The 12,087-nt window shown below is 34.2% G+C and overlaps 1 protein-coding gene and 1 long non-coding RNA gene across 3 annotated transcripts in view; one reads left to right on the top strand and one right to left on the bottom strand.

The window, feature by feature from the left end:
* Positions 1–11,605, top strand: part of dipk2ab (divergent protein kinase domain 2Ab) — a 59,045-nt gene extending 47,440 nt beyond the window's left edge. For both annotated transcript variants that reach the window (XM_059524306.1, XM_059524307.1), the window contains one exon: positions 9,821–11,605. In XM_059524306.1, coding sequence (XP_059380289.1) covers positions 9,821–10,152 — 332 coding nt within the window. In that variant the 3' untranslated portion in view covers positions 10,153–11,605. The remainder of the gene's footprint in view (positions 1–9,820) is intronic.
* Positions 1–12,087, bottom strand: part of LOC132115902 (uncharacterized) — a 411,617-nt gene that overhangs the window by 93,211 nt on the left and 306,319 nt on the right. The gene's annotated exons all lie outside the window — the stretch shown is intronic.

Below are 12,087 nucleotides of genomic sequence, written 5' to 3'. Positions count from 1 at the left end.
GTGTATATTTTTTAATTTGATTAATGTTGGTACATTTTACCAGTATTTACCATACTTTCAAAACAAAAATTCAAATAGGAAAAATATGCAATATGAAAATAATTGACCAAAAAAAAAAAAAAAATACAAAAAAAAAACAGGACAGAAAGGTTATCCTACAACTTGTTAATTTGTGGCAACTGTCCATATTTCATTAATTTTGTTCCTTAACCCATGATTTAACTGAAATGAGGGAACCAAAAAAAATTAAAAATAAAGCTGCGAAATAACAGGGTTAGACGGTGATTATTTAAGAAAAGAAACCATGCCTAAATATTATTGAAATTGTAGAAATTCATGACCAATCGGCAAACCAGAACAAAGCCGCATAAATGTAGGCCTTGAATGGCATCCATAGGCATGGTCGCGATGTAATGTTTGCCTGCTAGCCTATTATTCCTCTTATAAACAGTGCTTTTTTACTACTCTTTTCATAATCAGAGGTTATCATTTTTAAATAAATTGCTGGTTTCAAAACAGCAATTAAAAGGTGCTGTGACTGACACTATTACAATAAACGGTGATGCCATATTTAATGGCATCGTTCAAGTTTCTGCATGGACCTCACTAGGGCACAGGTTTTCAAGCCCTGGGACAAAATGGGATGCTTTAAGGAAAATATATAGCCTAGGCCTAGAATATATATATATATATATTTTATATATATAATATAAAAAAATAAATGCAAAATATATCTGGCTTATATTTGCGCAGCGCAAACACGCACAACAGTTACGTTTGAGATCATTCAGTTTTAAATGCCATAATGTCAGTTAATAAACATACATAATAAAAATAGCATTAAACACATTTTGCAGCATTAAGGTTAACGATTAATCTCTTAATTGATCATTAATTTAAACAACGATTGATCATGGAAATGATAGAAAATTTGACATCCTTAATAAATTGTATTAATTTATTTAAATGGAATGACTGATACAGAATGTGCTGCATGTTAGCTTGCTTATTTGCATTCCAAACATTTGCCATGCTTTTAATTGTAATTATGTTTTTGGGAAATGCCAAATTGTTAAATTGTTTTTATTTATTTTTATTTATTTATTCATTTATTTTTTCCATAAGCCTCACGGTAGTACTTCTCTTGTAAATCTCAAATTTTGGTTCGTTCTATACACAGATCTGTCATATGACTTCAGAGGACTACAGAATACTTATATTCTTTGTGGTGTTATCTCCATTAATCATACTAATACTAAATACTTAATATACTAAAACAAATCATGCTAATAATAATAACTATTATTAAATTATAAAGTAATAATAATCATCATCATCATCATGTTTAATAGTTTTTGCCCTAACAAATGAAGTCAGAAGGGTCAAAAATAAATTTAGCAGACATTGCATGCAAGTTTGGAACAGTTTTGTCATTGTTGAATAAAACTTTAAACTAAACTAAAATAAACATATTAGATAAAAATAATAAATAAAATAAAAACTTGATAATTAAACACATTTTCTTGGAAATTAACTGAAATAAAATGTTTAAGTTCAAGTACTAAAATGATCTACCCTAACCCTAAAATAAATAGAAATCCAAACTGAAATGACTAGCAATAAGTAAAACTTGGACTAAAATGAAAATATTCAGAATACTTGTACTGCAATAATATATTAAATATACTAAAATAATAAATGTTTGGAACAATGTGAGTGACAAAATGGTGACAGAAATGTAATTGAATGAATTATGTCATTATAGGATTCACTCTCACAAACAAATGCCATTGTAATTAACTTGGCCAGTGTAGTGGATTCTGTCTTCATTCCCTATGTCAAAATGTCATTATATTCTCATGATCTTGAAGGCTGACTATTTTATAAGATTGAACCAGTTACATCTGCATAAATATCTTGTTGTTGAGAGAAGCTTCAGCAGCGCATCAGTAGAGCATGTGCAGGTGTGTTCTTGTGAAGTTCAAACCCTGTGTCATTTCCTGACTCCTAGGGTTGGGTACCGAAACGAGGTGACAATAGATTGTTCGAATAACTGTATCTGTGCAGTTCTTTGTCATAAATACAGTTTAATAAAAGGTCACGATGGAGCAATCGGTTTCCCATCTACTGAAAAGTTTTCGCTCCGTTCACCGCTCATGACACCGCAGCGGTTTCCTTCAGCGGAAATCTAGCCCCTTCAACGTATAGATTAATTATACAAATTTTAATATACTTCATTTAATTATACGTACTTTATACATACAATACTATGCAAAAGTCTTAGGCACGTTAGTATTTTCACCCCAAAGAATGGTGTTCGGCCAGTTATTTAAACCTTTTGCTGTAGTGTGTCAATAGAAAATATCAGTCTAGATTTACGAACATTCATTTTGCCATTAATTTTAATAATCATCTAGTGAGATTTTTGAATGCACAAGTAGTCTGACAACAGCCGGTGCTACACACAGAGATCTGCGTGTGCATTCAAAAATCTCACTAGATTTGACTATTATTAAAATTAATGGCAAAATTAATGTTTGGAAATGTTAACTTAAAACCCTCTTTTTGGGGTGAAAATACTAATGTGCCTAAGACTTGTGCACAGTACTGTACTTTACAAATGACATTGTTGCTACTTTATAAAGAATGACCATACAGTCATTCACAAAACTGATTAAAGACAGGGACAGAAAGCACTAATTTTAACTAAATATCAGAGAGATTGACAGAGATACAGTACAAACATTGTGTGGTTTTCTATTAAACAATGACCCAGATCATGAAATACATTTATTAGGCTTAAAGAGTAATAGAAGCTTGGGAAATGAGAGCATCCAAGGAGTGTGTGAAAGCTATGGAATTATTTTAGATATTTTGTAATGTTAATGTTATCCATAGTTTTCTTTTTTTTTCTTTTTTTTTATACATATACTGTGTGTGTATATATATATAATATGTATGTATATATATATATATATATATAATATGTATGTATATATATATATATAATATGTATGTATATATATATATATATAATATGTATGTATATATATATATATATAATATGTATGTATATATGTGTGTATCGGTTCTGTCACTGCTTAGACACCGGTACTGTTTTAAAAGTATCGAAATGGCACCGGTATCGTAAAAAACCCAATCGATACCCAACCCTACCGACACCATCCCCTCCTCTATCTCTCTTTTTCCATTTCCATTTAATTCACAGTCCAATCTAATTCTTAAAAAAGACCATAAATTAATGCATTTTTTTTTTTAGCATCCAAAGTTTGACATCAGATGCAACTCTTTTCCACTGACAAAAAATCAACTGCTTTTTACAATTAAGTCATTGTTAACTCGCCCTCATATCATTCCATTTCTCTTTTGGAAAACAAAGACACTTTTTGTGCATATAACGATAATAGGTAATGACCAGTTGTGCTGAATTTGTTCATTATACACTCCGATAAATGCCTTTAGAACCCAGAATGATGCAGAAAGTGCTGTTACACACCCAGCACGTCAGAATCGAGTGCGTCACCAGCGTACAGAGACATTTTGCGTTGTACCTTTGTGTTTTGTGACCAGAATCTCAGGGGAGATACCCAATATCTGATAGAACTCTATTCAGAGAACAAGGTTTGTTCCTGAAAGCCTCAGATAGAATGTGTCTGTACGGGTGGTGCGCGAGAGACTCACACGTGAGGACAGAGTGACGCCAGTCGGGTCTTTCTTCACTGGCGACTTGTCACAGTGCCAAAAGCCTCACAGAAGAAGCTCTGTCATTGAAGTGGGAGCGAACCCTCGAGGGGAGGGTGTCCCCTTTTACCAGTCAAACAGCTCCGCTAGGATGAATTTAAATAGTTTTAGCTCAGCTTTGAAGGAGTACTAAAGCTAGACACTGTTTGTACAAGCAAGCTTAAGGACATTGGGTTTCATTCACAAATAATTACCTTTAAGTTTTGTAATTATGTGAGTCAAAAACTCAATTCTCATGTTTAATGTCCACTGGATTCACAACAGGTTGTGATTTTAATGAATCTGGATTATTCTGGACTATGGATAATTAGCATAATATAGATATTTAAATACAGACACTAGTGCCATTCTCAAGCAGTTGAAAGACAAATCTGTTGAATTTAAAGGCAATCTATCCCAAATCGACATGCTTCTAATCATTTATTATTATTATTATTATTGTTTTAATTAAACCCTTAAACTGGTTCTGAGTGACCCTATTATTACATATTGTGGGGTTACCTTTGATTTTTTTTTTATTCTGGTCATCAATTTGATTGTAAACTGTAATGAATCACGATTTTATGCACGTGTTTGCATGGTTGGTTATTGAATGGCAGCCATTGTAATCAGTCTTGACAGGAAGTTTTGCATTACATCAAGAATTTGATGTAGAAACACATTTCGACAAACTGTGCAAATAGATTGAGACCGAAAAAACTCCTTGTTATGAACAATTGATGGTACAGAAGGGCAGTCAATTAGGCTCCAAGTTCACCAGTGCAGTATTTAAAGAACACAAAGCGACATTGATCCGCAGCTCCGTAATGAAATTATCTGCAGTGCTTCGGAGAGAGACCCAGCATAAGTCTTGGATACAGAATGTTTGTCTAGACCAGCGATGCAGGGAAAGCCACAGCCTAAAATGATTTTCTATCTGGAGCACGGCTCCGCTCCGGTGACGTTTACAATCACATTTGTCTTTCTGGCCTGCTAAAGATGATCAAGTAGCTTCCTTCCATCCTTGCAATGGCTGGATGTCTTGTCCAGACATAATACTGCACAGATTAGGATGATGTGTTTGTAAAGAGACCAGAAAAGAAGGGAAGAGAGGGAGGGGGTGCAGAGGATGAGAACAACCTGAATTCAGACTTCAATCTAATGTAGAGGACTATAAGATGTTTTATAAGTTTTATTGTGATTGGTATGTTTAGTATGCAGTTATTGAAATCTAAGAGTTTGTCGACAATGCATTGACATGCTCTTTTTTTTTAATCAGTATCTTTTTTTTATGTCTTATTCCATTTATCCTATATATATATATATATATATATATATATATATATATATATATATATATATATATGTATATACATATATATACATGTGTATATATATATATATATATATATATATATATGTGTATATACATATATATACATGTGTGTGTATATATATATATATATATACACATGTATGTATATATATATATATATATATATATACACATGTATGTATATATATGTGTATGTATATATATATACACATGTATGTATATATATATATATATATATACACACATGTATGTATATATATGTGTATGTATATATATATATATATATATATATATATATATATACACACATGTATGTATATATATATACACGTGTATATATATATATGTATGTATATATATATATATATATATATATATATATATATATATACACGTGTATATATATATACGTATATATATATATATATACACATGTGTATATATATATATGTGTGTATGTACAACCCGAATTCCAGAAAAGTTGGGACGTTTTTTTAAATTTTAATAAAATGAAAACTAAAAGACTTTCAAATCACATGAGCCAATATTTTATTCACAATAGAACATAGATAACATAGCAAATGTTTAAACTGAGAAAGTTTACAATTTTATGCACAAAATGAGCTCATTTCAATTTTGATTTCTGCTACAGGTCTCAAAATAGTTGGGACGGGGCATGTTTACCATGGTGTTGCATCTCCTTTTCTTTTCAAAACAGTTTGAAGACGTCTGGGCATTGAGGCTATGAGTTGCTGGAGTTTTGCTGTTGGAATTTGGTCCCATTCTTGCCTTATATAGATTTCCAGCTGCTGAAGAGTTCGTGGTCGTCTTTGACGTATTTTTCGTTTAATGATGCGCCAAATGTTCTCTATAGGTGAAAGATCTGGACTGCAGGCAGGCCAGGTTAGCACCCGGACTCTTCTACGACGAAGCCATGCTGTTGTTATAGCTGCAGTATGTGGTTTTGCATTGTCCTGCTGAAATAAACAAGGCCTTCCCTGAAATAGACGTTGTTTGGAGGGAAGCATATGTTGCTCTAAAACCTTTATATACCTTTCAGCATTCACAGAGCCTTCCAAAACATGCAAGCTGCCCATACCGTATGCACTTATGCACCCCCATACCATCAGAGATGCTGGCTTTTGAACTGAACGCTGATAACATGCTGGAAGGTCTCCCTCCTCTTTAGCCCGGAGGACACGGCGTCCGTGATTTCCAACAAGAATGTCAAATTTGGACTCGTCTGACCATAAAACACTATTCCACTTTGAAATAGTCCATTTTAAATGAGCCTTGGCCCACAGGACACGACTGCGCTTCTGGACCATGTTCACATATGGCTTCCTTTTTGCATGATAGAGCTTTAGTTGGCATCTGCTGATGGCACGGCGGATTGTGTTTACCGACAGTGGTTTCTGAAAGTATTCCTGGGCCCATTTAGTAATGTCATTGACACAATCATGCCGATGAGTGATGCAGTGTCGTCTGAGAGCCCGGAGACCACGGGCATCCAATAAAGGTCTCCGGCCTTGTCCCTTACGCACAGAGATTTCTCCAGTTTCTCTGAATCTTTTGATAATGTTATGCACTGTAGATGATGAGATTTGCAAAGCCTTTGCAATTTGACATTGAGGAACATTGTTTTTAAAGTTTTCCACAATTTTTTTACGCAGTCTTTCACAGATTGGAGAGCCTCTGCCCATCTTTACTTCTGAGAGACTCTGCTTCTCTAAGACAAAGCTTTTATAGCTAATCATGTTACAGACCTGATATCAATTAACTTAATTAATCACTAGATGTTCTCCCAGCTGAATCTTTTCAAAACTGCTTGCTTTTTTAGCCATTTGTTGCCCCCATGCCAACTTTTTTGAGACCTGTAGCAGGCATTAAATTTTAAATGAGCTAATTAAGTGGATAAAAGTGTAAAATTTTTCAGTTTAAACATTTGCTACGTTATCTATATTCTATTGTGAATAAAATATTGGCTCATGTGATTTGAAATTCCTTTAGTTTTCATTTTATTAAAATTTAAAAAACGTCCCAACTTTTCCGGAATTCGGGTTGTATATATATATATATATATATATATATATATATATATATATATATATATATATATATATATATATATATATATATATATATATATATATATACATACCTTTTGTATAAATATTAATGAACCATGTTATGTATGCAGTTTGTGTTAAAAACAAAAAGTATAAACTTAAGCATTATGCTTTGGCAGTTGGTCCTCTTTGCATAATAAGAGGGAAATAACAGTTTGTCCAGTTTGCATAAAATGTGTTGTCTAGACTTGCCTCTTACAAAAATAAATAAATAAATAAATAAATAAAACTTGGACACGTTTGGCCATTGCAAATAAAATTAACTTCCACTGCTAAGGAGCGCTTTAAAAATCACCCAAACACTGCATCCTCAGCATCCACAGGATATATATATCTACAATAATAGCTGAAATAATTATGATCATTTTCTCTTTCTGTGTGCTTTGACCGTAGTTATTGCTGCTTGTGGCTATATTTGAATATAGCATTATTTTGTGGTGCTGCATGCATGCTTGCTAGGCTTCCAATGTAAGGGTGTTAATACTAGGAGGAAAAATGAAAGAAAAAAACTAGCTAATTAACTGCATGCTACAGATATTGTACATACATGGAGTTTAACATCTACTTTACCAAGAATAAGCTGGGATATTTCATGGTCTTTAAACCTATATGCACTTGCACAAAGACAAAGATCCACATTGAGACCTCGTATGTCTTGATGTTGCTGCGCAGATGTATGTAACAGATCTGTGCATTAGAGGTAAGATAGGTCCTGATCACACATCAGTCACACAGACATCTACCTGAGTAAATGTCATCTCTTCACCTTGGTTCTCAGCATCTGCAGATCTGTGTTGAGCGATAATTGAGTTTAGCCATTGGTCTGGGGCCTTAGGCAGAGCCTGGTGCTGGAAACACAGATTGAGTCATTGGAGTTCAGGAAGGACTGGCTGGAGTGCTTTGAGTTTCTCAAACATGATTAGGGGTTGGCATCTCCTGGGTTGTTTCACTCTAATCAATTTGATCATTAATGCAACTCCAAAGAGTTTCCCATCATCGAGATTGTTATTTATGTGCACTGGTTGCCAGGCCCTTAAAAATAAGTGTGAAGATAAATGTTGTATGGATCGGTGTTCTGGGTAGAGAAACAGACCATTTTGTGTCCCTTGATTAAGGAAGGAACATGCTGTACTTCGGAAATGTCCACCTGATTGCTTCTGTGCTATTTCTTAGTCACAAATTGCTCTCTTGGTCCATCGACGGATATTTTCACTGTGTTCAGATTGAATGAGTGTGTCCAAATATGATTTATAAAAAGCAGATATTGTTTTCAATTTTGAAAAAAAAAAAATACTGGTAATTTTTAAGGAATGTCAAACCTAAAACAAATTTTCATGTTGAATTATTATTATTTATTTTTTTTAATGACTTTGAAGCATAGCCTACTGCCATGTAAAACTCCATGCAATTGCATTAGGGATGTTCACTTTAACCAGTTAACCATCCATTAAGAATTTTGACCAATTAATACAATCAGTTTAAGTCATTTATTTATTTTCAGTAATTTAGCAAAATATTTAAAAAGGTTTGTTGCATTGTTAAAATAGACTTGTGTTTTTTAGAGAGAAAAAAACATGCGTCAAATGTTAGTATCTTTAACGACATAACACTTTTTATCCTTTCTAATTTAATTACATTCTAATTTAAAATAATCTTGTTGGTTAACGGTTAATAAACAGTGAATGAACATCATTTGCCACTTGCGAGAAATGTTCTGCCACAGGCAGAAATGTTTTGAAATCACTTGTACCCTATACCTAATGGGGAAAAAATGTAATCTACCACTTTGCCTGTCAATTTGAGTTTTGTTATACATTTAAATACCTGCCACCAAGATGCTCACGGATTGTGAGAAGTTAAACTTAAAGCTGTCATAGGGGTGGTTGGATTTATTCATGTATGTAAAATATTTATTAAAAGCTTCTTTCTTTCCAGATTTGTTTGGCAGTGATATCATTACAGTGTTTATATTAACTTATTGGGAGAAAACAGTCGTTATATGTGAAATCAGACATTGGGCACCCCCGTGTAGCCAAAATGGCATGATCATAACACATTTACATTTATGCATTTAGCAGACACTTTTATCCAAAGCGACTTACAATTGCTATATATGTCAGAGGTCGCATGCCTCTGGAGCAACTAGGGGTTGAGTGTCTTGCTCAGAGACTCATTGGTGTCACAGTGGATTCGAACCAGGGTCTCTCACACCAAAGGCATGAGTCTTATCCACTGCGCCAACACCACCCCCTCTGCAAATATTCGACTGTGAGATTGGTAGTCGAATCAGGCTTCTATCGAAACATTGACTATTCGTCCATTCAGCCACCAGTACTATTATTATTATTATTAAATAGTAATATTTTGTCTGCATTGTGATATGAGGGCAGTTGTACCAACTTTAATTTATCCTTTGAAAAAATCGTCATTGCATGAGTAATTTCTTTTTTTTTTTTTAATAAATACATATATACAAAAAGCATCATGTAATTTTGAAACTTGTAAAAAAATAAAAAACGTGTTTACCTACAAAATATGAAAGAGCAAATTTAGTTTGTGGAACATTTTCTTCTACTACTGCATATTTACTCTTGTTTCTGTCATCTTCCTATAGATAAGCCTGAGAACTACGATGTCTGGTATGAGAGCAAGTTTGAGGAGTGCGACAAGGAGGCCTGTCTCTCCTTCTCTAAAGATATGTTGTGCTCGCGGGTCACAGTTGACCACAATTATTATGCCATCTGTCAAAATCTGCTTTCACGATATGCTATGTGGCGGGGCAGCTCCGGCGGACTTCTTCACGACCCCCCGCCACACGTAGCCAAAGACGGCCAGCTTGAAGCCCTGTTGGATGAATGCGCCAACCCTAAAAAGCGGTACGGCCGCTTCCAGGCAGCTAAAGACCTGCGCGAGTACTTAACCCAGCTAAGCGGTACCACTAGGTAATGACCGCCCATCCCTGTCCATGCTCAGTGTTCACCCATCAATGTCCAACGACGATTTGGGGATCCTCGACGAAGCTTCGATCTTCTGTGACTTTATCTCAAACCAATCGTCCATCACACTACAATCTGTTATGTGTATATTTTGTTTACCTTAGGTTGATCTTTAAATTATTGAAATGTCTTGAGTTTTTTGCTTTGTTAAATAGTTTGTTTTGCAATAAAGGCAGCAGTTACATTACCATTGTCAACATCCTCCGGCGACACCTTGAAAGGCAGCTGGGAATGTCAGTACACGAGCATTTACTCTGTCCAAAACTTTTCATCATACGTCTTCTGCCTAATTGATTCACTTACATTCCAGAAAAAATTAGTTTGGCGTAAAGCATAATTTTGAGATGGTAGAGAGGATGTGGAAGTCTGTACATAATTAGAGCAGATTGCAGAGGGGAAATGAGTTGGAATTGCTTTGCATATACCAAAGAGTCTGGTTCTATGTAACTAAAACCTCTGAACTAAAAGGGCAGAGGCTAAAATCTGATCATAGTCAAACCACCCCGGAGTAGATTCATGAATGTGGTTAGACTTGTTACGATGATTTGTGTTTGTATTAATCAAGCAAAGTCCAGAGAGACGGCCAGAATGAATCCAAATTACGCTATTACGCTATTAAATCAGAGCGGGGTCCAGGTCTCTAATTGGCCGTTAACTATAAATAATGTACCGGCATATGGTGTGATGCGGTACTATCAACTCCTCAACGTGTGAACGTGCATCCGCACAGGCTGAAATGGAACTTTCTATCTTTAAAATCCATCTTAACATTTCAATTTCACAGCTCTGCAATTGAATTAATCAAAATTTAATTAAACGTCTCTAACACTTAAGATCATTTAACTTTGAGCATCAGCCTGCTGTTTTTTTTTTTTTCTCTCCCTGGTTTGATTTTGCACTTGGTGGACCAATGAATTTGATCAGTATGCTAATGAGTATGCATTAGATAATGAAGTAAGCTAGCGCTTGACTGACAGCATCACTCCATTGAGCCTGGATTTTAAAAGCTAGCTAATCACTTTTCATCTTAATGTTTCTGCCAGTGCAAATGAATGAAAAGTATTCAGATTTGAATCTTTTTATTATTATTATTATTATTATTATTATTATTTCCCTGTTTAGGTTCTGGCCAGTCAGAGTGAAAGCAATAAGTGTCCATCAGCCATTATAAGTAAAGATCCCTCCGTTCTTGTCAAATCCAAACCCTTGTCCGGATGGCCTCTCTTTAAGTGAAGAGATTTTTTGCGTGCATAAATACCTGTCTGCTTTTGTACTTTACTTCTATTTCAGTTGAGTATTATATCAGCTGTGTCTGATTTTACTGTGCCTTTCATTCAGAAGTTGTATTTACAACTTTTTAGTCTGTTTAAATATCAATGAATAAATTAAAATATATAAATGAATATATATATATATACATCTGGTGTCAGTTGTCTAAATTATTTTTGATATCACTGCATTTTCTTGCACTTATTAATTTAACTCAATCTACTTATTAATGTACATTTACTAAATATCAGTACTAATATGACCTGTGACAATACGTAAATGAAATAATGTTAAATGTGAGATTAATGTATAACGGATGTGAGTGTATTTACGGACACATTCATATAGGAAATGAGGGACTTTTAAAGGGATAGTTCACCCAAAAATGAAAATTATGTCATTAATTACCCACCCTTCATGTCGACCCGTAAGGCCTCGGTTCATCTTCAGAACACAAATTCAGATATGTTTGATGAATTCTGAGAGCTCTCTGACCCTCTCATAGACAGCAAGGATACCACCATGGGCAAGGTCCAGAAACATAGCAAGGACATTGTTAAAATATCAATGTGACATCAATGTTTCAACCGTAATTTTACATTCTTCACTGAGTACA

This window comes from Carassius carassius, chromosome 35 (assembly GCF_963082965.1).
Source record: "Carassius carassius chromosome 35, fCarCar2.1, whole genome shotgun sequence".
NCBI classification, from domain to species: Eukaryota; Metazoa; Chordata; class Actinopteri; order Cypriniformes; family Cyprinidae; genus Carassius; species Carassius carassius.
Note: the sequence above shows the minus strand (reverse complement) of the source record. Positions and strands in the feature narration are given on the sequence as shown.